Source organism: Musa acuminata, chromosome BXJ1-4, assembly GCF_036884655.1.
Source record: "Musa acuminata AAA Group cultivar baxijiao chromosome BXJ1-4, Cavendish_Baxijiao_AAA, whole genome shotgun sequence".
Classification (NCBI taxonomy): Eukaryota; Viridiplantae; Streptophyta; class Magnoliopsida; order Zingiberales; family Musaceae; genus Musa; species Musa acuminata.
The window spans coordinates 35,163,572-35,191,084 of NC_088330.1; the positions used below are offsets into that span (position 1 = coordinate 35,163,572).

Consider the following 27,513-nt stretch of genomic DNA (forward strand, 5'->3'; position numbering starts at 1 on the left):
CTATGCTACCACACACATCGCTCGTGTGTAGTGCCACTTATGGCCCAATCCTACTGTAGTAGGCAGCAACAATGCCACCCAACGTAGTCATTGCCGCCTATAGGGCTGGGCAACCAACAGAGGCCACCACCCCTCAATAGTACTTTGGGCGATAGTAGGCCGTTGATGATAGCTTGCCGAACATATATAAGCAGGATACTTTTGTCATGGTTTCATTGACGTTTTAAGCGAGGAGCATGGAGGAATAAATTTATAGATTGGACAAGATGAACAAGATATAAAAGCATATCAATAAGATCGTTCAAGCATCTTACAATCAAAATTGGATTAAAATATTTTCACAAACGAATTGTGCTAATAAACAAATTTAAATACAAAATAGATCTTACATATTTTTATGATATAAGATATTTAATTTTAAAATGACTCTAATACTAATCGTAAGCATAAAAACTATAATTATGTTTTAATTGTATGAAAAAACTTTAATATAAAATTAAAATCAAATAATGATAAATCAAATATTATAATTATATATCTTTTTATGTTATTCAAAAAAATCTTTATCAAGTACATCGTCATCCGATTATAAAGAAACTGTGACGTCAATTTGTAAGGAGAATTAGATTCGTCTTCTACTTTCTTTATATTCTTCGTATACCACTTTAAACAATGAAATTAGAGGAATGATAGAAGATATAAAATCTTCATATTCTTCTCAATATATAATGTCATGTCCTATCGTGTTACATTAGATTGAGTCCTTAAGATATCATGTCTATTTATATGTGAAAGCAGAGAGTATATGGTAAGCAATTAAGATAGTCACTATAAGAATCCTATTATAATTAGATTTTTTTAATATTAATCAATAATTATAATTAGAATTCAATTAAATCTATAATATATATTGTCTAATTAGATATAGGTACATAAGCTAATAATTTTAAGTCTAAAAATTTAATACCATAATGATGAAGATAAAATATGATGTCACTCATAATATTTTTTAATAGTCTTAAAGTGTTTTCAGTATCTCAACAAAAATATTATAGCACTATTAGAAGTCATTATAAGTAACCTAAATAAGTCTAAAAATATGACATCGTATGAACAATGTGAACCAAATAGTCATAATAAACTAGTTTACATATTTTTCAATAGCTTTATCGTGTTTATTATTTCAATAAAAACAGTAAAACGCTGTTGAAAAATACTATAGCAATTAAAAATCAATGAAAATCTAATGAAAAAATTAACGAGAAAAATACCATTAGGATTAGTGAAGGGTATTTTGAGCATTAGAAAATTAAGATGCTCCATTTGAGAAAAACCAAAATAAGGGACGTTTTTGGAAAAAAACAATTTTATTTGTTGACGGATATTATTGAAGAAATCAAAGAAAAAATGAAAAAGATATTTTCAAAATTTTAGAAAGTAGAGATGCTCAGTGAAAACAAGAAAAGAAGGCACTCAGTTTTTTTCCTAAAAATTCTTCTTCCTTTTTTTACGTTAAATAACAAGTTAATTATTTCCCCATCTCTCCTTTTTAATTATATTATATATATACATATATATAATATGTATACATACGAACATAATTATGCATATGAACCGGGGTGTCTTTGCATATATACTACGTTCTCTCTCCCGTACACGTAATCGATCACCCTCTGTTTCTCGTCCTTGTTTTTATTTATTTATTTTTAATAATAATAATAATAACAGTCTTGTTATTATTAATTTTGTTTTCTGGTCCGTCTCTGCAAAGATTCCATTTCCTCCCGAGCATCCAATGGTTCTCTCCCTCGTTGTTTCTTCTCCACTAATCCACCTTGTATCTCCGCTTCGAACAAACCGAGAGGTGGGTCTGCCTGTCTTCTAGCACCTCGTCGTCGGCGTGCCCGAAGGGAGTAAGTTCGTGGTTTCTCCGGCCGCCCTCCAGCGGCGGCAATCCCTGCTCAGATGCCGGTCGTTGATATCACCCCGATCTGCCTTGTCCATTTCCAGCGATCGGCACCGGTTATTCTTGGGACATTTGTGGCATCCACCTCCGTCCTCTGACGGCCTGGCCCTAGGAGGGAAAACCCTGCCCCCTATTCCAATTGCGTTTAATCCAAACATAGGATGTCAACGTGAATTTATGCGATTATTCCTAATTTTGCGTCCTCAATGCCTTCAACTCTCGCTGAGACCGCCTAACTTGGTTGGTTTCCGTGAATGTGTCTTGGATCGGTATTAGGAAGATTCAATTCAACTTTATGTACTGCATAAGTCTGCTTAGAACCCAGATCCATTTGTACGGTACGGCCTAAGTCCCAATATTCTGTTGATATCCATTGGGGTTTGGAAGTTGGCAGATAAATCCCGGCTTTGCTTCCCACGCCGCAATTGTTCTTTTCTTTTGTTGGTACTGCATGTGTTGGGATAGCGTCTCCATCACTGACCTAATAGATATGGGTTGCTGTGGTTGCTTTGGATTTTTGAGAAAGCGCCATCGATCCCTAATGCCTCTCAGAGGCTCTGGTGCCCCCTTGTCCCAGGAGTTCCTTCTGCCAGAAAATATGGATGATGCTGATGGTATCTTCTACAACGGAGACTATGCAAACACTCTAGATGGAAGTGACACTGATTTGCAGCGGCCATCGAAACGTTCTGAAGAAATTATCTCGGATAGAGCTAAAAAGGGATTGATATGTAGGGAAGTCCCGGTTAAAGAAACTAGGAAGGTTATTGTTTCTGAGGTAAAACTTATTTTTCTTTCATACTTATGCTGATTTAGAACTCGTGAATCATTGTTTTTCTCAGTTTAGACATACATGCGATGCAGCTCCTAATTATGTATGTGGTTGCCCTATTAATTTTGGTTGAATTGCCCATTTTGAAAGCTTGCCTCCCTCTAATCTTCGAAATGTTTTATTAAAGGATAGTGAGTTCTCGAATCTTCATCTGAACATAAAAAAGTTACACAATAATTTTGCTTAATGCATGTGTGCATGCAGATGTTACCTTGATGTGACCAGCAGAAAAGCTTACAGATCCAGTTTCATCCATATTCAAAATATTTATAGACTTGCTCAGGGGCTCCAAATATGTTAAATACCTTGTTAGACAAGATCTACACTTCTTCTGTGTGACTTCTGCTGTACCAGCATATGAAATAAAAATACTTTGGTGATCTCTAGGCAACTTTTGCTGCAAAAAATTTATCAACATGGTACAGTTGGATTTTTTTTCCTCTTTCAAGGTATCAAAGTAGGTCAACTTTGCCATTTTGGGGTCAGTTTCATTACCTTCCATTTTGTGTTTGATGGTCAAGGCAGTTCTTCTGATATAAGGTGTTAAATTGTTTTACAAAATTAATATTGAATTTTATATATTCAATTGCTTACAAGTCTATATGTCAATACATGTCTCTGGAACTTTAAGAGTTCTGATGCTGGATTGAGAAAACAACGTCTACATTATTTTTTGCTTCTTTATTAATTTGCAACCATTCTGATTATTCTTTGTTATTTATCTGCAATAGGATAATAGTGGAAATAAGATGGTTAATGAATACATCCGGGAATGTAAGATTGGTTCTGGTAGCTATGGCAAAGTGGTAAGCTTGATACTTTGAAAAAGTCACTATCTTTTGCTATCTTTTGTGAAAACAAAAATTTCTCACAACTGTATGCAGGTCCTGTACCGAAGCATCAAGGACGGAAAGCAATATGCAATTAAGGTACTACATTTTTTTTGTATTTACGTTTCCCTTTTTGAATTAATGTGTAAAATTAGAACAAAAAAATGAACTACATATATCAAAGTTTGTCTTATCTATTTGTCAACATAAATCTTTACATTTGTCAACATAAATCGAAAATTGCTATGTTTTCATCCATAAAAAAATGTTAAATTTCCTCTAGAGTGGTATAAAAGAAAAGTGACTCTGCATTGAACCAATTCAATCAGGTATGTTTGTGCATAAATTGTCATTGTATTTGACCATAAAGATGAAGATCACCTTGTAGAGTATGACTGTGTCTCCACAGGTGATTGAAACAAGCATCACTAGTCCAGAATATAACTATGTAAGCTATAATTCTTTTTCTTAAGGTTGATGAGTCATTTCTGATGCTGTGATGAGTTGAATGGTCATAACCTGTTGATAATTCTCGATGTTGCCTACTAGATTGAACCGTCAGCTCCTAACAGAATCCAAGTGTTAGATTTCCTAGGATAACACCAATAAACATTTGCTTTCTTCAACCAGATTATAGAACTATCTTTGGACCAAAATTTTGACTATCCTAGAAACATTGGAATTTGATCTCAGGCCTGGATTATGTGGCTTGTGGAGATTGAATAAAATTTCCGATGACCTTGCGAAGCTTTCTCTTCTAGGTCATTGTCAAAAATGGTCTCCAATGCAGAAAACGATTCCTTACTTGTCTTTTTTATTTGTTCTATAAAATTTTAGCTGTTTCATATTTTGAACTTTTTTACTTCAACCTCTCTGAATGATTGTGTTGTCTTTGTGGCTTTTAGCTCTGTCTAGCCCAATAGTGAGAACTGTCATTCTTCTGCAAATTTGAAAAATAATTTTTCTCCAATGTAAATTCTTATGCAATAGTTGGCCATGACTATTGTTTGTTCATTTCCAAGATTTTGTGGACTTTGCTGGTGATTTTTTCACATAATTTAGATGGAATATCCTTTTAGCCTGATTCTGTGGTCCAATGGGATTGGTAATGTAAGAACTCTATTTTTGAATAAATTTTTCTAGATTCTTAACATTGCTTCCTCTATTACTTTCTGATTGTGGATCTAAAGCCAACTGAAACCGATGCTGAAGTCTTTGCCATATGGCTTTTGTTTGTTCTTTTGATATTTTTGTATGTATTTTAGGAGCTTCTCAAATTAGTCCTACATACTTATTAATTGTCAATTTGAGATACATTGTGAACCTTAGTTTTATGATCTCTGTTCTTGGCTTTATGCACCTATGTCAAAGGGGGGTTGCAAATAGGTTCAACAAGGAAAGCTAATTTTAAACAAAGAACAACTACATTGATCTCTTCCATTAACCACCCTTACAGGATTCCATAAGTACCTATTTGTTCGTTGATATGCAGATTTTCCATAAATCACATTTGTTAAAGTTGCGTGTGGCTCCTTCTGAAACTGCAATGACTGATGTTTTTCGGGAGGTGAGTATTTTATTTTGTGAGCATATATTAGTTATTTGAATGCATTCTTCTCATGGTACATATTATTTTGGCCATACTGTAGATTTAGTGCTGATCTGTATTTGTCTGTTCTGGTCATCATAAATTGTGGGTATTTAGGCTATTAACATGTGACCACGTAAACTGTTTAGCTTATGGACATTGTGCTGTTTGACACCTAGATCTTGTTAGTTAGCACGAAATCTGCAATTCTTTTCTGTAGCTGAATAGCTGCTCATTTAGAGGAAACAGAACCAGATAGTTGCTGTCCTGGGGCTGCTACTGCAAGTTCCGGCAGGATAAAATTTTCAGCTTGCTGGGTGATCAAAAGGTTGGTCAAGGGTTTAAAACAAAAAAAGGCTGGTCAAGAGTCAAGAGCTCCAGATTTGTCATCAAAGCTGGGAGATAATAGTTGTCTTCAAAGCTGGGATATTATGGCTGTATTGCTGTCAGAGAAGTCAAAGGTTGTTGATTGGACTTGGCCCATCTGCAATACCTTGCTCTGATAGCATGTGAGATTTACTTCTTTTGCCAATCAGATACAAAGGATTGCAGTCTGGCAATGGGATTGCCAGATACAAAGATTGCTACTGTGTTCCTCTTATTATTCTTGATCTGCTTTAAGTGTGTCGAGATTATTCAGGTATCCTTATATCTTAACTCAATCATCATGCCTTTGAAGATGGATTCCTTTCCTTTGGCACATTTTATTGGAGTACTCTGACATCATACTTGTTGATATATTATATATATTCTGCCAACCGATACGATATGACCATCCTATCAGGTTTTATGCAATTAGAGGAGAAAAGGTCTCTGAAGTTGTCAGAACAATTCATCTAAACTTTCTCTCATAAAGTACATGGTAACATCTACACATAAGCCCTTACTGGTTGTTATGATGATTGTTTCACTCTCAACAAGGGTCAACACAGGTCTAGGGTGGATCTGGCTTGAATTTGCTGCCGGTCACATAAAAAACAATATGATGGTGCTTCGATTAAATAGTGACATTGTCCCCACCAAAGTTGAATGGCAGAAAAATCAAGGTTCGCTGTACCGTACCGTACCAGCGTTTCGACCCAAGCTCGGTATGGTACGGTACCGGTGTACCGGGTTGTACATTAGGGTGTACCGAACAATTTTATACTTTTCATACTGTAGCAGTGCTACAGTATAGTACTGTAGCACTGTAACGGTACTGGACGGTCTGCGTACTAGTAACTTATCGGACCGGTATGTACTGCCCGGTATGGGCGGTACGCTTCGGTATGACAGACCTTGAGAAAAATACTCCTTGTTGGATGAGCTTGAGTTGTTTGGGACATACCAGTTATTGTATTTGGATAGTTCAGACATGGAACTTGCTGAAACAGATAATCATCCCACCAAACAATTCTTGGTCTTAAACGTTTAAGAAATTGCAAGAAGCTTATATCTGTTGACTGCTAATTTTTTAATGGTATAATTTGATTGACGTGTCATTGACTATCAAAATGTGAAATTTATACCACCAGAATAAACTCCTTTTCATTACTTCTTGTGGTCTAGTTACTCAGCTTTGTTGGTTTCTTTTTACACCAGATAATGCATATATCATTTTTCATGCTGTATTTATTGCTTGCAGCATTTGTAGTTTAGCAACCATGTTTTCTTTGCAGGTAGCGATCATGAAAATGTTGGACCATCCAAATATAGTTAATCTCATTGAGGTCATTGATGACCCAGAAACAGATCACTTCTATATGGGTATCCTACTATGACTTTCTCTGTAGCTTTTTTAACTTAATTGTTGCTACTTCTCCTATTGGAAGTTATACATGCTCCTTGTTGGTTATTGACTTGATAACCATGGTTTAATGCTAGCTCTTCTCCTTTGCAGTACTGGAATATGTCGAAGGCAAGTGGGTATTCGAGGGTTCTGGTGCAGGTAATAATTTAGGAGAAAGTACCACTAGAAGATACTTGCGAGACATAGTTGCTGGCCTCATGTATCTCCATTCTCATGTAAGATGTACATATAATTGTTGGTTTTGTACTTATAGAGCTACTTTCGGACTTGTCCAAGTTGAGTTTAGTTTGATTCTACATGTATTAAGTCCAATCTGAGTGGTTTTTGTAATCTCTACAAACAATAAATGGTTATTGAGCTTATTTGACCATTAAAATGACACAAATTTAGGATCAGTTTGTTCAGGTATTAATTTCCTGTTTGGATTTTCAAGATGATGTTTCTTCTGAAAAATAGTTCAATTTATTTGCACAGACAATACTCAATTAGTGAGCCTTATCCTACCAATGTAGCTACATCTCTTGTTATTGAGGCTTAACTTGAGTGGTATGTTGGTTGGCTTATTTTTTGGGTGAAGTACTGGTTAAGGCAATTATGAGAAGTTCTATTCCTTCGTTTCCTGTTTCTTTTTTCAACTTATTCTCCTTACTATGCAATTAAAATGGTTAGAGATCAATTTATTTGAGTAAAAGGTAGATCCATGGGCGTGACCAGACTTTTGGAACATCTATAATCTATGATGATATATTACCTCCAAAATCTTAACAAAAAAGGAGAAAGAAAGAAGGAAATTCAAAGTTTCCCACTAAACAAAAAAAAAGCTATGAGATCTTTTTAACTTTGTACTAAAAATGATCTTGAAAGTGTTTTCCAAATTAATTTAAAAGTTTTACTGGCCTAGTTTCTTGATATCATTATTTTAAGTTCAAATTGATGTACATGTTCCTCTTGGTATGTCATATATATCTTCCAAAATTTTTTGAACACTATTAATGGTTTTCCATGTTTTACTGATTGCTTATTAAATTGGTACTGAGTCATTAGTTGTATGACTTTCCAATATATTTGTATCATTAAGACTCTAGATAAGCTAGAACTTTGAATATGCAGGATACATGTCCAGTGTCATTCTATAGTCTATAGGCAGGGATTTGTTTTTACAAAATGATTTGAATTAGATGAACATAAGTTAGTGCTATAACCTTTTCATATCATTTATACAAATGATGGGTCATGACATGTATATTTCTAAATTCTAATAACATTCTATAGTTCCATCACTTTGTCTAGTGTCCTAAAGTATAGCATTAAGTAAAACTAGAATATGCTTAAAAGTTTGGCTGGGTTAGCATTTGATGTACTAAACAATAGACGAACCTATTCATGTCAGCTGACAGTTGAAACTGTTTGGAAGAGATGCAAAATATTGCTTGGACTTATTCAGTTTGACTGCTCATTCCACCTTCTTGATTGTTGTGTATGTCATACTAGTTCTGTCATAAGTGCAGAATGTCGTCCATGGAGATATTAAACCTGATAACCTTTTGGTGACAAGAAACAACAACGTAAAGATAGGGGACTTCAGTGTTAGCCAGGTCTTTGAGGTACTGTTGATTTGTCATTTTTTCCTTTTGCTGTTTAGCACTGAATATTATTTTTGATGCAACAGCTAGAAGTAGCTGGTCATAGATTTTTGCCCCGATTACTGGTAGGCAAAGTTACTAATTTCCTCAGTTGCTCCAAAGAATGAACCTTTCACAATTTCCAGGCTCTAATACTGTCAACACCACATTATACTCTATAAATTCATGTATGATCAATCACATGAGGGATTTTTGCACAGCATGACACTGAAATTATTTGCTCATTTTTTAAAACTTCAAGCTTTAAAGATTGATTTCTTAGATGCTTAATATGTAATTCTTCTTCCTAGTTTAATGCTCCTCTGTTTTTCTGATTATTTCACAACTGAAAATCTAGATGTGTTTTATAGTATTTACTATGTATGCTTGGCCTACCCAACTGCATTAGCTAGTGGTGTTTGATCAAATAAAAATGCCCAAATTTTAATAAATTATTTGAGTGCAGTCTTGGTAACTATTTTTACATCTTATTTTCAAGCCATGCATTATCGGAGAAATATCAATGACCTTCAGACTTTTGCTTCTTTTTATATGCATCATTAGTAGTTCAAAAGATTCAGAGATATAGGTTTTGTTATCTTTATGTAGTTTGTCAAGGACTGCTTTACATTCAGTCACACTGAACCTACACCCTTTGATACTGCTTTTTTATCTTCTTGCTTTGGCTCAAACTGAGTTTAAGAGACAATGTAACTACTTTCCCTCCTTATATATAGAGGAAAAACGACCAGTACATGAGATAAAAGGAAAACAACCGGGAGAAGTAAATCTTTTGTTATGTAATTGTGGTCAAATTAATCAGATATAGTTTTTAGAGGTCAGGACTAACTCGAGCTTAGTTCCAAATGCCATCTAGTTTGTTGGAAAGCCAGCACATATCTTTGGTCATGAAATTTTAGCATATATTATATATTGATCAGTGTTCTCACTGTTAAATCCAATGAAGTTCACATGCATATGGATATCAATAGGTGTTACTGTGTTGACAGACAGGAGATATTTTGACCAATCAACATCAAACTAAATTCAGAAACTTAACAACCAAACATAAAAAATTTAACACTGATGAAAACTTTCAATGTCTTGATCGATGATCAAATATGTAAAAGGAAAAATAAAGAGAGGAGAGATTGAATGAAAAAATATACAGTGGTTTTGTATATTATTTCATTCATACCTCCACCAAAGAATTGGATTTCAAATTTTTGATATACCAAGATAGGTGAGATTGATGATCATAAAAATATGTAGTATAGCACTTAATGCATAAACAAGAATTGGATTGGATAGATCCTGACTCATTGTCCTATTCAATTATGAATCAAACTATTGCTTTCTGGTCATCAAATTTCATGCTCAGTCGATATTTGGTTCCAACTGCATCATATTGTGTCCGGTACTCTCTGTTGACACTCCTATCCTATGGTCCAAGGAATCCAGTACACTTGTTCAAATACAATTACTCAGACACATTTTAAGTATATGCTCTTTATAATGATTTTCTGTCCTCTCTATCTAGAAGTTAACTATGGCCTTCACTTGCGCCCATACTCTAGTGGTTAGTCTACTTTCTATTTCTAATATGTTATTAGATGTTATATTAGCTTGGACTAAGTGTTATTTTGCTGATATTACTCTTTTTTTGTTGTTCTTAGTTGATAGCCATGCTAAAAAATATAAATTCATGTGTAAACTGCAGGATGATAATGATGTGCTCTGGAGATCCCCAGGAACCCCTGTTTTCACTGCACCTGAATGCTGTCTAGGTGAGTAAGACATGATAGCATGTTCTAGTGATATAACTCATGTAATGGTACAACATTCCCTTGATACTCTTATACAGGTTTAACCTACCGTGGTAAGCCTGCCGACACATGGGCCCTAGGTGTCACTTTGTATTGCATGATATTCGGGCAATATCCTTTTCTGGGGGATACACTTCAGGACACATACGACAAGGTTCGACCTTACTCCACTAGTAACCTTTTCTTTTGCTGATTGTTTAGCGATGATCGAGTCTAAAGTGATTCTTTTGCATGCTGCGTTAGATTGTCAACAGCCCGCTGATCATTCCTGATGAAATAAATCCACAACTGAGAAGTTTGCTAGAAGGGCTTCTCTGCAAAGGTTGGCTGCAGTTCAGTTTTCTATATTTTCCACAAAATTTCTCTTGATTCTTATCGTTCCCTATTATTTTCACATGGCATACATGTGCTGCAGATCCCCAGAACCGGTTTACCTTGCGTGTTGTATCGGAGCATCCTTGGGTCGTTGGGGATGAGGGTCCGATCCCGGAGTACTTGTGTAAGTGCAGGCGAAAGTCTTCTGCGTGAAAAATATGGCTGGAGCATATCTTGTCTTGGCTTGTGAGTTTGCTTGTGAAGCCTGTACAGATGATGGTAGTTGAAATATGAGACTTTGGTGGCTATAAATATAATGAAGAGCATCAACCAAAAGAAAAAGTCCATGCACTCATCTTAGTTATGCTTTCTGGGCATTAAAAATGTTGATCCAGTTCTACTATTTTCGTACCTCGCGAAGATAGCAACTTATCTTCGAGAATAACAAGAGAGAGTCGGCAAATATGCGTGGACGATTTTATTACTTGTTGGCACCCCGCCTTGATAAAATCCTGTTGGACTTGCTAACATATGTTTTTTATCCTGTTGTGTGTGTGTGAGAGAGAGTGAGAGAGAGAGAGAGAGAGAGAGGGAGGGAGGGAGGGAGGGAGAGAGCTTTCCACTTAAAAAGTTGTTCGACAGAACCATGCACTTTCAAGGTATGAATGGTGTGGCGAAGTCACACGACTCCCTCTTACCAAAATAAATCTGCTAACAAGATTGGCGCAAGCAACATTTCAGTATTTTGCCAGACCCGTGATATGGGGAGAATCGTCCTCGCCTCAGGCCAGCATTTAATTGACAGTAGGTAGATCAGCTGTGGCTGTCAAGAAAGGATTCCTGTGAATCTGTGAACAGTTACGTGTAAAATTGAGATATATATTGTAAAAAATAAAATTATTCGTTAAGACGATGAATGTTTATATATTTTTTAAGAATTTTTTAATAATATACTTTAATTACAAAATCAAATAAATTACTCAAATTCTAGATTTATTCTCAAATAAAAAAATTGAGAATGTAAGGAATATAAGGATGTTATTTCATTTGTTTCTATTATGATCTTTCATTGTAAGATTGTGTTTTTGTCGAGATGTCAATTTTGAACTGATTTAATTGAAATATATTGTGAGTAAGAGGTTTTGTGAGGGAGCCAATTAGTTGATCAGAAGTATATATGTGAGAAACACGTAATTGATGCATGATAAGTTTATCTCTAACGAAGTGGAAACCGATGACAATATATTTTATGTATGAGTTATTGGCGCATAGGTGGTGTCGATACTATTATAATATATTATAGAAGTGGATTGGAAAGTGATGTCAAGTTTCTATAATGAGAGGTGTATTTGAGAGGGTCTAAGGTATAATCATATAAATTTAATGATATATGTTGTTTGAGTGGCTCGAATTGCTAAAAGCCCATGGTTTTGGAAGGAAAACATAGACTCAATAAAAATAATATTATATGATATAAAGACTTTTTAAGTTTGAGGATTATAGTACTATAAAGCTTTATGTTTAAGAAAGTATTTTACGAAGATGTAAGGCTTGGATCCTGGTATTAACTTATGTGAAGTATAAGAGCGGATAACATAAACAACCAAATACTTTGTATTTTTGAATGTTTAGGATTTTGTAAAATAATTTTTCAAATGATGAGTGGTATTGTAGAACTGGGGTGAGCATACAATTAATGAGGTAAACTATAATTTAAAAGGCTGCTGACCAAAAGGTTGGTGATATGAAGGCTTGGTGTAAAAGAATGAGATCAGTTTCAATTATATGTCGATGCTTTTGTACGGTAGGGCCAACTAGTTGAGGTGTGTTTAGTAGTGAGTTAAGATGTTGCATACCATAGGATGGAGGTAGGTTTTTAGAACTTAGTATTTACCTCATTCATCAGAGTAAATTATTTTAATGGTAGAATGGAAGAAGTTTTCGACTATCTTTCTATAGCGAGTAAGAATTACGGTAACTTCAGATTTATATTTGAGAGTATAATTATATATTTAGTAAATTAATCTACGAAAATGACATCAAATTTGAAAATGTCAAAAGTGATTAGGGCAAGGCCCCAGACATCGGTGTAGATAATTTTAAATAGTATGGAGCAGGATATCGAAGACATTCTAAAGATAGTCTATAACTTTTATTACTAAGGCAAGCATCACAATAAGTTACAATTCTTCTTGATTTGGAAGTTACAAGAAAGTAACAAGAAATTAGCTATTGTTGAATGGAGGATAATGAATGACTAAGGTGACGATGCCATACATCAATTAGAGCAACACTTGAATTAAGAGTGGTTGATTGGGTGATTTGTAAAGCTGATGGTTGCTCGAAGATATTATTTTTATTTTGACTTCAGACCAAGGATACTCTAGTGTTCAAATTCTTTATAAGAAACAAGTAAAGAAAGATTTCAATAGAGGTGTTATTTTGTTTGCATAATTGAGAAACAAAAATGAGATTCCTTTTAATATGAGGTATATATAAAATATTATCGAGTGTAAAAGTGTTATCGTCACTTTGAATTAAGTATTGTGGAACCAATATGAGTAATATGGATTCTGTTATCGTCACCAATGATGATGTCTTCATTGCCTCCATAGCCATTATAGATGGATAAGTTCTGCAGATCAGAAGTGATACGATGAGAAGAGTGAGAGTCAATAATCTAATTATTTGGATGAGTAATCAGAGTAGTCATGATGTTTGCTTGAGGTCAATTGGGTGTAGTGGGAGGCTTGGGTCGAAATTAACAGACTTTTGCTACATGTACGATTTTGTCACAAAGCTGATAGAGAACTTTTTGTTTATTGTTATTGTTGGGACGCCATAGCTGTTGATAGTTATAGTGTATGTTATTTCTTAAGTTATGAGGATTGAAGTTGCTACCATGATTGAAGGGTTAGCATAATGGAGGATGATGGCTCGATGTGTTACCTATATGTCCCGGAGGTATCTTGTTCGGTCTTTTGTTGAAGTTATTATTACTTTGATTGCTCTTTCTTTTGAACTTTTGATTGAATTGAGCTGTGATAGTTAGTCCTGTCATCTTTTCTTCTCTTTTCAAATATGTATCAAGATCAATCAATTTGTTATATAGTTCTTCAAATAACATCAGTGAATCTCATACCTGAATTATTGTCGCTAATTTCTTATATTCGTCTCTTAGGTAATTGAGACTATGGACAATGACTTCTGGGGATGACTTATTAAAATCAAGTCATTTATAATAACTTTTATATTTTATATATAATCAATAATAGTATTGCTCTCTTAAGTTATTTTTATCAGAGTTAATAAAAGACTTAGTATAGAGTGCGAGAGTGATTGGCCAGGGTGGCTTGTAACTTTGTTCATGCTTTCTACAGTACTACACAAAGATATTAGTGGTACTATGGAGTCAATAATTGAGGCTTGAATTGCTTGTAGAATAAGACAGATCTTATCATAACCATAACTTGTGATTAAGATTTGTTATTGGGCTTGGTTTTCTTGGTATTTGGATCTTTTGTGGTGGACAATTAAAAGAGTCACCGATGTAGTCTAATAGATAATATTGAAAGAGAAGATAATTTGAAGGGGATTTGAGTTGCACCATTCATAGATATAAGTCGTGTGTATTGAAAAAAATTATTGTTTCGTATGAGAACAATAATTGGAGAGATAGTCGCGCATTGTTGGAAGGAGGAAAAAAAGGTCCTTTCTTGCTACAACTGCACAAAAAGATTGATAGTTGATGGTGGTGCCCTTTGGAATTCCAATCCTTGCCGTCACGGAGTGATCTGAGCGGGTGAGGAAGAAGAAGAGGAAGAACCAACGTCGGATGTGGTAGGAACATCCTCTTCGCATTGTTCACAGTGTGTCTAGACTTTGGAGTTGTCGTCGACTTTATCATGGAGGCAGCTCTTCGAGTTGGAGGAGCATAGGAGCGTCCACTGTGCGACCACGAGAGAAGACACGTGGGCACAAGAGAAGGCGACGGGGCGACCATAGTGGGGTCCGTCGATAGAGTAGTCGCTTCTGATCTGTAGAACGCGAGAGGAGGCGACAACAACAGTGAGAGGCGATAGGTTATGACTTGCAGCCAGGAGGAAGAGGTTCAACTGGCGAAGAGAATAAACCGTCGAGCAAGATGCAATGGTCGATGAGGAAGAAGGGGGCAGTCGGGGCACAGGAGGTTCACTGGTGACGAAGAAGTGGGAGGTTCCTAAATCAGATTTGCACAGGAGGGTCGAGGCGGCGAAACCGTATAAGCAAAGCCTCGCGCCGCTTCTTTGGGTAGGTGGCAACGGTGACTCCGCACAAGGAAACATAGGGCATCGAAAGGGAATCAACAGTAACCGCTTCTTTGGATGATGGCAACAGATCTGAGGAGGCAGTGAACAAGCAAGCAACCTTCTAGAGGTGGACGGAGGGCAACGCGATCGGCCCGGAAGGCATCGAACCAAGTGAAGGTGAGGGAGTAGACATGGGATCGATCAACGAAGATTGCCTAGCAAAAGCGAATATACACAACGAATATGATCGATGAAAAGCAGAAGGTAGGTGATCATTGAGGAGAAGCAAGGGTACGATCATCGAAATCAACATCACCGGGGGTGGCAGATTAGATCAACGTTGTCGAAGGACTGATTAGATCTGTTGATTGATCAAAGCAGAGGAACATTGAGTTGATAGCTACAAATCTGTGCAGCATCGATAGAGGGTAGAAGAGTGCCAGAGAAGAGGTAGCACCGAGGGATCTCTGTGTAGAAGCAAAATCAATTGGTAAAGAAATGGGATCGACAGAGTTGAGGAGTTAGAAGAAACCGACAACGATATATTAACAGAAGGGAGGGATTGTTGTTACTAGAAAAAAAAAAAAAAAAAAAAAAAACTTGCTCGAGCCAAAAGAACCTCTAATACCATATAGAATTAGGAAATATGTTATAAAAATTGATGAATTTTATCCATTGAAATGATGATTATTTATATAAATTTTGAGAAAAAAATTTCTTCAATCATGCACTTAAATTATACAATCATTCAGATCCTAAATTGATCATTAAATCATAAATTGATTGAAAATATAAAGATATCATTCAATATAAGTGATCTTTTATTACAACTATTATACTATAAAATTTAATAGATTCAAAATATAAAGGTTCACAAAATTCATCAACTTCCAAGTTCCAAATATGTCATAAGATAAACACGTAAAGATGAATAACCAACCATTGATGAATAGATAAGCTGAAGTAATGCTATTAACAAATGACCAATGGAATCAAAGGTAACGTGGTTCTCCATGGAATGCCTCGTCGACTGTAATATATGGCCAAGGACTTCCAGATACATCGTCAGCTACACACATACTGATGAATAAGCAACCCCACAGTTTCGTTATGCTACTAACAAAGGGCGCAAAGGTATCAGAGGCTAAGAGCTCTGTGTAGATGGTTCCCAATTAGAATAGTTAAAGAGTCCAACTGCCTCTCAAAAGTCTCGGTGGAGTTCGTGGCCATCTAGACTCGATTTCTGCTGTGGTCAATGAGTATATGATGATGGGGCCATGCATGAGAAGAAAAATCAACTGTGCTGGAAGTTACAGGTCAACGCAACCTACACCCATCTGACAAACTACCATGGAGGATAACACCTCAGTTGGCAGCAAAAGCAGCTTCCATTGCCTGTAGGATGCTAGCAGTGTCAAACTTGAAGTTTCTGAAACTTTTGCCAGGTCCATTATCGGACTTTTGTGGTTCAGATCCAAGTCTGAGTGGTGCATTGTCTGAAGGCATCCCGCCATCTGCATTATTCTTGGCCTTCCAGACGGAAGTTCCTGCTAAAGCTTGAAAGAGCACTCAATCAGTCGGAACATAAAACTCTGTTGATTGGTTGGTATAGGGTCTAAAGAGGCGATATATAACTCTGTCGACTGACTGCACTAGGACTTGGATTTTAGTTCACTTTGCCACTTTAATGAAATGCCCTTGAAAATTTTTCCGTTTTGCATAGTGTTTAGAGAGAAAAAGGTGCTGAAGGGGAGTTGCATGAAGGTAGGCTAAGTCGAAGCTGACAAATGAAGTTCGTGAGGTAGATGCTGGAAATGGTGACAGTAATGATCTCAACATGATGAATACTTATCAAGCAAAGAGAATTATAACGGACATTCTCTCGAGAATCCCAGAACCATCCTAAACGTCTTAGGTGACTTTATGGCAAAAAAAAAAGTGGGTATCTATTCCTTGCTGTAAATAAATGTTGGGAATAACCCAAAATCAAGAAAATTGATCTACTCTTAAATGCCTCTGTTGTCCTTTGTTGTGATCTATACACAGATATGGTTCAAGTTTCATGAACATGCACCAGGATGTTGCTGAAGGAGACTTGTAAAAGATCTACTTGCAAAGGAAACATCAGTGGGGGGAAAGATGGTTGAAATGAATCTTCTATAATCAGAAACCAGGAAACCACATCCATTAACGAGATAAAGAGGGTGGTAGTGATTGAACCTTTTGAAGATGAATCCAATTTCAGAGGTATTGAAGGAGGATGTGATGCAATCCATGCTTTCAGAGATCTGCTCGGTTATTAAAAAGAACAAGGACTAATATGTCAAATAAGTAATATTAATAGAAAAAATAATTTTGCACAGAAGATAATAGAAGATACTAACGTCAGGAATGGAGCAACCATATAAAGCTTTAAACCATTTACTCCACGTGATGTAATATCATCACCAGCTGGCTGCAGTTCATCTAGCCGGTGCCATGAGATTTCCTACAAGCAGCAATCAAGCATGCACTGTAGAGGTCAGGTTTAATGCTAAAAATTCCCATTTCCATTCTGTTCTATAAAGCATAGATGGGAGATAACAGAAACATGAGGACAGAGGAATCTGCAAGCAAGAATAGACCAAAAGTAAATCTAAATATAACCATTTCTGATTTCTCCCCTTCTGCATTTCTTGTCAGGCACAGGGTCAACTGAAGACCTAGTTCTAAAGTAGATTAAAGAACTATTCCCTCAGAATGGCCAGGTAAATGAATACTAAGAAGATACCATGGATCAGCCACTCTAGCTGTGCACCGTATCAACCAACATGTAGATAAGAATGTACAGCGAGCCATGGCTGCATAGTCGCAGGCATGTGACTCACAGGCACAACATGGTGCATGTGATGGTGTGTACATGTGAAAAGTTGCCAAAACAGAATCAGGCATGTGGCTGGTACCAGTACAGTATGAAAACCATGCTACAAAATATGCTGTGCCCATCCCACCCAGTAAATTTGGCATGTCACATTGTCATGAAAAGTAAATTCATAGATGATACTATTAGTTAAAGAAAAAAAAGGTGTTATAATAGCCCTGAAAGTAGTATCAAAGTTTATTGCGTAAATTTAACACCAACAAACAGCTGCAAACAAAGGAAAACACAAAAGGAAATAAGTTCCTAAAGCTATATTACTAAGGTTTATTTAGAAACATTGCTTAAATTTGATTCATAGAGACAGAAAAGTTAGAGTATTAGCTGGTTTTGTTCCATCAAAACATTGTGACAATTTGACTGAACAAAATTATAAAGAACTAGCGAGACTACATACACTGATCTCCTTTTTGGTTAAAGGAGCAAAAACTGTGTCCTCCTTCACCCCAGCAATAATATAGAGTCGTACCCTTTGCTGTCCAATTACGACTTCAATATACTCATCAATTTTCAAAAGCTTGGAAACATCAAACCCAGTTTCCTCAAGGACCTGTGATTATCATTTACATGAATGAATTAATAAATTTTGTTGTGAACACAAACAAAAGTAGATTATAGTTCGCATGAGTAAAAAATAAATGTACCCAGAGATCATTCAATGATAAATTAAGAGACATATCATAATCGTACTAACAATTACGCAACCTACAGCAAAATAGTAACTAAAAACTGCACTCATTTAGTTCCATAGTACCAAAATGCTACAGTGAGATCAGGTCGTATTACAACAGAGTTCTATATACCTTGTAATATATCACTGTCTCAACAAAATAGCAATAGTGACTTTCCAAGGTCAAGGAAAACTTGTTAACTTGTTGAGTGAAAAATATCTTGTAATATTTTTCACTGTCTCAACAAAATAGCAATAGTATTCAGCAGAAATGTGGGAATGTTGCATGTTAATTTGTTAAGTAAAAAATATATGTACAAGGATGATACTAAGAGAAAAGAGACCACAAAAGAAAATGTCCTCCATATCAAACAAGAAATTTAGAGGACGAAAAGGACTTCCAAAATTAATAATCTATTTGTGCCCCGATGAGATAAATAATCTACCTGCACCACAATAATGCCACTGACTAGATTTCTCACCTAATGTCCAAGTTAGAGATGCTATCAAACTAGAAATGGTTTATATCAACAATCAAATGCACATTAATTTGATGCAGAACTCAAACCATAACATAACCTGTCCATGGGAAAACTCATGTTTCTTGATCCAGTAGTCAATCAACAATTCAACAGCAAACAGTTTTCTAAATCATACTTCCAGCTTGTTCAATTTACAAGAAAAAACAGCAAGAAGCAGCTATTTCCCGACTCAGGGTGAGTTCTTTTCAAACTACTTGCTGCATGTATCTGCTACATACATGGACTTCACAATTTCAAGTCTATCAGCATTGCCTTCTTGTTTCAATGCTACCTTCACTTATATATTTAATTAATTCAACATGTCTACTTGAAACATTTAGTTTAATAACTTCTAAATTTGTGTTCCCTTACCGGTTCACTTGAATGAAAACCATTTCAACATTAAGAACAAAAAGTTATTTTGACATCACACAATCTTATAGCCATCTAGGATAAAATGCAAATGAATTGGAAATGTATTATAATAATCAGAAAGTGTGAAAAAATAATTATGAATCTACACATTTTAAACCATTCAAAAATATATTTGGTAAAACTTGAGATAACCAGAAAAAGTACTAACTTCACGAACAGCACATGTGTGATCTTCCTCATCTTTACTCTTTTTACCACGAGGAAAGCTCCAACTTGCTCCAGCTTTCCAGCCTTTAACAAGCAAACACTGCAAAACAAGAATCTTAGATTAGGACCAAACTCTTACTATCTTCAAAGCTAAGACAAACATGGAAGTTCTTTCTCATTTGATGTATAAGCATAGATGCTTTAAGATATAATATGTGAAACTCACTGTTTCAATATGTGAAACTCACTGTTTCAAGGACATATAAGCATCTTTAGATGTTACCAGAGATGGGGCTTAGCAACATGCATCAGCCTCTAGAGACAAAAGATGCCATTAAAATATCAATAGAAGATTTTGTTTCAATTATTGCTCTTTTTCTCCTCCTAGGTTTCTTACACTGTATTATGGCCTGATCTTTTGACTGAAAAGAGACTAATGAAGCAAGCAAATTAGAAATTGACCTCAGAATTAAAACTTGCATAAAAGATAATACTGAAAAACTCAAATCCAAGACAAATCATTTACATGTAACAAACATCCCATATGCCAGATGGCTGGTGTAGCATCATGACTAAAAGAGCTAGTAACAGATGTTAAGAATTCTACATAACAATTTGTAAGATGCCATCTAGACTGCATGAAACTCTTCCTCCTATTGAGCATTGTTGAGAATTGTATACCATACAGCCAGTTATGGTAATGAATATGTTTTTTAAGAAAAATAAACACTAAAATCTTAGTGACAAAAAGAATAAAAAACATAACCATGAAGTGATCAATGACATGCTTCAGTTACTTTTTGATTCCAACCCTTAATATGTTGCTTAAAGCTAGAATACAGTTTACTTGAACAAGCACAACATCTAAGCATACTAGGATTGTAACATGGCAATAAATCAATCACCCTAAATACTTTCCTCAAAGAAGCAGTCATCATTAGACAACTAATATTATGAAAAGACTCCAAACTTAAGGCTAAAACATCCATATTTTCCAAAGGATCTAAATCCATGACTAGAAAGCAAAATTAAAAAATATGACAACCAACAAATTAAAACCTTTTTATCATTGTTAACACTTAAACATGATTCAATTAGTGCCTCATAATAATCCATACGCTAAAGCAAGTAAATGATAGAAGCTGAATGAAAATACATGAACAAATCTAACTACAACTAAAACCCAACTCAGTCTATGTAAGTTTCAAATAAAACCTTGATATAAGGACTTTGACTGGAAATCTCTGATTTATTATAATGCTACAAGCCTACAATTGACAGTGCCTTCAAGAAACTTTGGCTGCACCAAGAAGATAAAAATTTGACAACACAAGAGCTTGATAATTAAGTATCTGCAATAAAGTGGGTATGCAACCAACAGAACCTTTTGGAAATTTTGGACTAAGATAAAAAGCAGTAATCCTATATAAACGCATGTACTACATGTACCCAAACAACAAAAAACATCGCTTTTGAGGATTTTACAATAAGTCAAAATTTTATAAGAGAAAACAACAAAACGAATGAACTTAAAGGTTGTACTAATGCAGATATGTCATTATATATCCAAACAACAACAGCAACAAGAAGCCAACAATGTAGGAATTACTTGGGGCCAACTATGTGGATATTTTACTACCATTTTAGTTCTAGTGGGGGCAATATTGTTTCTGCCACTTCTGGGTGACAATATCACCCTGTGCTCATAATATCGAACAAAGGTTCACGCTGGTTGGCATGCCTATGCAACCTCCTCATTATCCAAAATCCAATACAAAGAAATTATTTCTTTAAGGATCTAAAATAACACAAATAATTACGTGATTACATACTTTCAGGCCCAGGAGCACAATGAAGAACTAAAAGATTAAATTCAAACAAAAATGCTTTTTTAAAGCTTACCCGCTCATATGACTCATCCAAAATAATTGCCCCAGTCACCGGAACTCTGAACTTGTAAGAAGTGAAATCCTTGTAGATGTCATCAATGTGTGCAATATATGGTCTTAGAGCAGCACAACTCTTAAACACTATAAAGAATTAAAGAAAACTATCACTGAACATGTGAGGAGCTTATATTAAAAAAATTCAGTGAAGATGAATGAGCATGGTGTCAGTGAAGCAGCAATCATATGATATCAGGGCCACCATGGAATAAATAAGCCCAACAGCTTGCAGAAGGATCATGCATATAAGAAAAAACCCTAGTTCACATTTACACATCTAATCAACAAATGAGTTTAATGAAACTGTATGCACTTGTTTTACAAATTGAATTCAATCTACCGACACAATCTTAGTGGCTTGAGCAACAAAGCCTCAAGAAATGACAAGAGACTATGCATAATTTGTTGTGTGGAAACAACAACAAATTAAGCTGAAATGAGATGCTCAAGAGACATCAATTCTCATCAAGAGCTTAGGTATATAAGGAACAACTTAAAAATAATCCTTCATCACCAATTCATATTAAAGTCATCACAAACCCCATCACGTATGATGCAAGTTGGTTCACATTCGTCTTAACAATTTCAAATTCTAAAATCTCATTGCCTCTCCTGCGATAATTTCTATAGTGAAAAGTAAATCCCAGAAAAAAAAACATTCATTATTAAGCAGGATACTAAGAGAGGTGAATTCCCTGAAAGAAAGGGACTTCAATGATGGATTCTGTTCAACTGAGTTGTCTTCATAAAACCAATGCGCTTGCTCGAGAAGGAACAAGATCCTCTCAAATGACTCCAGGTCTTCTTTTGGGACATTCAATACAAATCGACTGCAAGAAAGCAGTTAGCGTCAAACGCGTAACATCTACAAAGTGTAGGAACTAATCGAGCTGCATATACATACAAAACGCGTAACATCTACAAAGTGTAGGAACTAATCGAGCTGCATATATATACAAAACGCGTTAAATGGTGCAAAACGCGTAACATCTACAAAGTGTAGGAACTAATCGAGCCGCATATATAACAATGGAGCACAATCAACAAGCAAGATTGCAGCCAAGGAGTTCGTTTCCAATCAATCAAAAACTCATCGATGGCAATCGAAATGTGCAAAATTAGGGGCGGCAGGGAACCAATTGCCTCAGATAGCAAAAGGGGGGAACGAGGATACCACCAATACATAGACAGTACATGATTGTCGCAACTCAATACATGGACCGATCACTCGAGTAAATAACGATTCAGCAAGGAAAGAAAACGAGAAAAGAATGGATCACGGAGGGAAGTGTTCGACGGAAACGCACCTGCAGAGATCATCAAGGAGCTCCTGAGGGGGAAAAAGATTCCTCATGGAAGAGCTCGAGGAGCGACTCAGCCCTGCCATACACTATTCCCCCACGCTCTCAGCCACGCACTGCTCCGCTTTGTGGCCGGAGAGAGAGAGAGAGAGAGACGACGTCTGTAGTTTAGGTCACAAGAAGATGTAGTTTACGCAAGTAATAATAGCAGTAGTACTTGAGGACGCGTTGCGTCACGGAGAAACATTGATGTACCATTATTTGGGCCGGAGGCCTAATACGTGTAACGGCACCGTTTAATGGCCGTTTTAAGCCCACTATGACGGATTCACAACACAGAGAAATGGGCTCGCCTAATAAATAAGCATTTCTTCTTCCCCTGTTTCCCTTGTAGGGTTTCAATGTGTTGAGTTCTTTGTTTGGTTTCTTGTTCCGGTCAATTTCTTGATTCCTTGCAGCACAGTCTGGAGTGGGATTTAAATCATGTCGCTACTGGTTGTTGTAAAGATCTCTAACGCCTCACAGGTAACATATTTGCGATGGTTCTGTCAGCTTTAGTTTTGTTTATTTGAATGGAGTTCTGCACTTGGATTAGTCTGGTATGCTTCTCAAAGATGGTTGTTTGGGGAAGAAGTAGAGGGAATGAAAGGAAAAGTCAAGTTCAGTTCAAATCAATAGAATAGTATTGTAGATTGACTGGCTGCTTATTTCATGATATGTGACAAAGTGCATATAGCATATTACAGAAAAAGGTGCAATGTGTTTTGGCCTCTTCTCTTCCCTTGATAGGTTTTCTGCGTATAGAAGTGAAGAAGGTGGGCTGTTGAATGCTGAAAAGGTGTATTAAACATATAGTGGAGTATGAGGTGTAACTTGTGTTATTATTGATGTCTACAAAATGGAGGACTCAGTATCTCCATGGGGGGTTGACTTTATGGGTGTAATGGGACACAAATTAACACACTCTCCAATGCACAACACACATCTCTCTTGGCCACTAAATGCATACCTAACCTCATAGCTTCACACGACACTTCCTACAGACAGCTTCTCTCTCATGGCACAAAGGACTTTGACCCATCCTTTGTTTGTAAATTGAAGGATCCTGGATTTTGCTTTATGGAAATCTATGAATAATGTTGTACACTAAATCAACATTAAACATGACATTGGTGATAAGACTGAAGTTGACTTGTATCATATATTTTGCAATTATATTGAGTTCCCATTGGCAAAAGCGAGTTCTTTGCACGTCTAAAATTATGTTTGCAGGATTTGGGTGTAAGATTTTTAAATGACGATGACAGAGCCTTGTACACTTAGTTCTTGCAGGCTCAGGTGTTATCTTATGCTCCTCTTTTCATAATCCATTATTTCAAACTCCGTATGTGATTTATAAGCTACTGTCGATGTAATAAAACATAGTAATCTTGCCTTCAACCTTATTTCTTGTGATAATATGACCTATACGGCTTTGTTCTAGTCAAATTCCATTTCGTATAAACAAGGATGCTCAGTGGTTCATATCAAAGTTTTATTTAGTCTTGGCTTGTTCGATAGTTCCTACTCATTAAGTGTTTATTGCAAATTTTACCTCTTATTATGAACACAAAATTAGCAAAGTTTGATAAGCAGTGTGGAAATTCAGAATGTTCTAGGAGACAGACTAGCTGGTATAAGACACTTACTCCATCTCCTCTTGGAATATTCAGTCATGGTGCTCTGTAATGTACGCAGTCAATTGAATGTAAAAGCTCATAGCAGAGCTCTGAAGTCCTGGTCCTGGTTATTATGCAAATCATGAACCATAGTCAGGTTGTAGTTTGATGATTGTTTTGTGATTGTTCGAATGTTGCAGATTATGTTTTGCTGTAATTGATACCTCATTTTTTGAAGTAAAGTATCTTTGGGAAAAAAAAGAGAGTAAAGTATCTTTAGATATCTTAGCATTTGTATGTTTATAGAAGACATCGGGACCCTGCACAGATAATTACGGCCATTGCATATGCCTATAATGATTAATCTGGCAAAGCTCAAAAGAATAAAAAAAGTCAAAAAGCAGTTATCATTGATTTGTCTGCAAACTTCTCTGTTCTTTCATGTGCTCCCAGGGCAACCGATGAGTCTATGTTCTTAAGACCCCTCGATACTGCTCTATCATTTGAGTTAAAGCTTTTCCTAATACTATCTGCACTTCCTGATATTTCAGCTTGAAGGTATTAAGTATGGATCTGCGCCAGTATCAATAACCATGAGATCATATGTGTTGTAAAGACTTCGAATCTGACTCTAGGTAGCTGAGACTTGGGAGGCATGCAGAAGCTCTTCACAAGCTTTTCATTCCTGGTATTGTCTTCGATTAATTAGCAAGGATTTTAACCCTTTATTTCTCTCTCTATGTTTATTGAAGCCATGCATGATATTATTGCTGTTTTACCTATGGTGCACTACTGTTTCCACTTGCTTTAGTGTTGTCTCATCACCATTCCTTTGTATGTAACCTCTCTTTTGTACATTTAAGAAGACATCTTAGCACACTGTTTTGCCATAGAAAAACTTAAATTTTACTGCATATCTTAGATCATGCTTCTACCATTCCATGGAAAATATACAAGCTTTGTTGTTATAATTATTTTTCCTCATGCTTTGCTAATCTCAATGATATCTTTATCAGATCATGGATCAACGAAACAAGGATCTGAGTGGTATTGCCTCTCATGGTTGGTCACTCATTAACGAAACATTAATTGTAGTTGTATATTTATGTACCGATACTTTTCCGACAAATTAAGCTAATAAACATGCCTAGGTTAGATGCAATTCTCAAGTGGAGAACTTGTTAAGTGTGTTGTATTAGAACCCTGAAGTTTCAATTACTTTTGGTGGCTGTCACTAGCTGTGATTCATCTTATTACCAGATGTGTTTTATTTTGGGAAGGATCCTAATATTCATAGTGTACCAATTGTAGGATAATGATCCTAATATTAAAGAGGAGCAATGTTGAGATCTCTGCTTCTACAAGTTTGACCTATTAATGATACAAATTCCTTGATGTTGCTAGAGAGGTTGACTTTAAAGTGTCATCATATTTAAAACCAATTGGTTAAGAATAAAGGATTTATTTAGTTCAAGTAATGTTTTCTACGTTTCGGAGGAATGGTTTCATGGTTTTATTGCTATATCCACATGGTTCCATAACCACTAGACTAAGTGGTTACATCAAACTTGAACAAAAGTCTGAGGGGATCCTTCAGGTACAGGAACTTAATCCAATAGAAAATAATCTGATTTTTGTATTATATTATTGGAAACAGATGGCTCTTTTACTTCTACTGGTGTGTGCAGGTAAAAGGATGCATGATGGCCCAAGTGTTGCTGAATGCTCGGAAGCTGCAGAACTCAATGTACATAACATATAGATCAAGGTGTATATATGTACAAGGAAGGGTTGACTGACTACTCGAAACGGTACAAAATAAATGGTATGTATTGGTTCATAAGCTGATCGTGGACTAAGTATCGATCGGTACGAATGATGTATCAGTTGATACGATCGAAACTCATTATATTTATGGATTGGTATCGTTTGAAATTTAGCCATTACTGATCCAAATTTGAACTAGATAATCATTATATTTACGGATTGGAGCCTTGTTGACTTTAAATCCTCCTCCCTCACCTCTTTCACTCACTCTCATTCTCTCTCTCACACACACATACAGTTTCTAATGGATGATTAGTAATATTTAATCTATTTATTTGGATAAAAAAGGGGTTGGAAACTCTTATTAGATTTGATGAGCATCATTTTGATTGGTTCGAGTCCAATTAGGGGTTATTTGTTCATTCTTATAACCTAAAATTTTTATTTATTTATGGCTTATATACACTTTGAATGTATTTAAATATAATAAAAATATCATTGAATAATTTTTTTTTTAAATTTAAATTTTTTTACTTTTTAATAAATTTGCACATGTCCACATATGACATGTTGTGGTCTAGATCAAGATCGATATCATTCGATATGAGATGATGCTTACAAGTTCATAATAATATCATTTATGGGTCATTATCAATGAAATAACAATAATAATTGGATCCAATAATATATATATACATATATACATATATATATATATATATAGATATATACATACATATATATATATATATACATATATATATATATATACATATATATATATATAGATATATACATATATATATATATATATACATATATATATATATATATATATATATATATATGTATATACATACATACATATATGTATGTATATATATATATGTACATATATATATATATACATATATACATATATACATATGTATATATATATATATACATATATGTACATATATATATATACATATATATATATATACATATATATAGACTTTCTTTTTTTAACATGCTGAGTGACAAGGAAATTTTTTTTCCTTATATTTCAAAGGATATGGAAAGATAAGTAACATTATCAACTTCTTGTCGGT

At 35.4% G+C, this 27,513-nt stretch overlaps 2 protein-coding genes and 1 long non-coding RNA gene across 7 annotated transcripts; 2 read left to right on the forward strand and 1 right to left on the reverse strand.

The window, feature by feature from the left end:
• Positions 1-1,750: 1,750 nt before the first annotated feature.
• Positions 1,751-11,252, forward strand: LOC135658675 (serine/threonine-protein kinase GRIK2-like). 2 transcript variants are annotated; one of them, XM_065176148.1, is made up of 11 exons: positions 1,751-2,744; positions 3,530-3,604; positions 3,683-3,727; positions 5,121-5,195; positions 6,875-6,962; positions 7,096-7,220; positions 8,514-8,609; positions 10,348-10,414; positions 10,492-10,607; positions 10,697-10,775; positions 10,869-11,252. In XM_065176148.1, the coding sequence occupies exons 1-11, from the start codon at positions 2,418-2,420 to the stop codon at positions 10,979-10,981; spliced, it is 1,206 nt and encodes a 401-aa protein (XP_065032220.1). In that variant the 5' UTR covers positions 1,751-2,417; the 3' UTR covers positions 10,982-11,252. The 2 variants fall into 2 exon arrangements, with proteins under 2 accessions (XP_065032220.1, XP_065032222.1); XM_065176150.1 differs by lacking the exon at positions 8,514-8,609.
• Positions 11,253-15,985: 4,733 nt separating this feature from the next.
• On the reverse strand, positions 15,986-23,167 carry LOC135658692 (mRNA-decapping enzyme subunit 2-like). Of its 3 annotated transcripts, none has more exons than XM_065176171.1 (8): positions 23,001-23,167; positions 22,372-22,523; positions 21,650-21,777; positions 19,749-19,847; positions 18,372-18,524; positions 17,442-17,545; positions 17,278-17,345; positions 15,986-16,604 (listed from the first exon to the last, which is right to left on the reverse strand). In XM_065176171.1, the coding sequence occupies exons 1-8, from the start codon at positions 23,078-23,080 to the stop codon at positions 16,423-16,425; spliced, it is 966 nt and encodes a 321-aa protein (XP_065032243.1). In that variant the 5' UTR covers positions 23,081-23,167; the 3' UTR covers positions 15,986-16,422. The 3 variants fall into 3 exon arrangements, with proteins under 3 accessions (XP_065032243.1, XP_065032235.1, XP_065032228.1); XM_065176163.1 differs by having other exon boundaries at positions 15,986-16,607; XM_065176156.1 differs by having other exon boundaries at positions 15,986-16,613.
• A 178-nt stretch (positions 23,168-23,345) lies between these two features.
• LOC135658712 (uncharacterized) lies at positions 23,346-26,595 on the forward strand. Of its 2 annotated transcripts, XR_010505555.1 has the most exons (3): positions 23,363-23,519; positions 25,204-26,249; positions 26,341-26,595. It is a non-coding gene; the product is annotated as an uncharacterized LOC135658712 (long non-coding RNA). The 2 variants fall into 2 exon arrangements; XR_010505554.1 differs by having other exon boundaries at positions 23,346-23,519; positions 25,204-26,595.
• The last annotated feature ends 918 nt before the right edge of the window (positions 26,596-27,513 follow it).

Excerpts from the sequence above, each read along its gene's own strand:
- LOC135658692 (XM_065176156.1), bottom strand. The coding sequence starts at position 23,080 with ATGGCAGGGCTGAGTCGCTCCTCGAGCTCTTCCATGAGGAATCTTTTT. Across the intron at positions 22,524-23,000 it reads CTCCTTGATGATCTCTGCAG|TCGATTTGTATTGAATGTCC; the intron begins GTGCGTTTCCGT and ends GCTTTCTTGCAG. Across the intron at positions 16,614-17,277 it reads ATTGGATTCATCTTCAAAAG|CTTTAGCAGGAACTTCCGTC; the intron begins GTTCAATCACTA and ends TGCTCTTTCAAG.
- LOC135658675 (XM_065176148.1), top strand. The coding sequence starts at position 2,418 with ATGTGTTGGGATAGCGTCTCCATCACTGACCTAATAGATATGGGTTGC. Across the intron at positions 8,610-10,347 it reads GTGTTAGCCAGGTCTTTGAG|GATGATAATGATGTGCTCTG; the intron begins GTACTGTTGATT and ends TGTAAACTGCAG. Across the intron at positions 10,608-10,696 it reads TTCAGGACACATACGACAAG|ATTGTCAACAGCCCGCTGAT; the intron begins GTTCGACCTTAC and ends ATGCTGCGTTAG.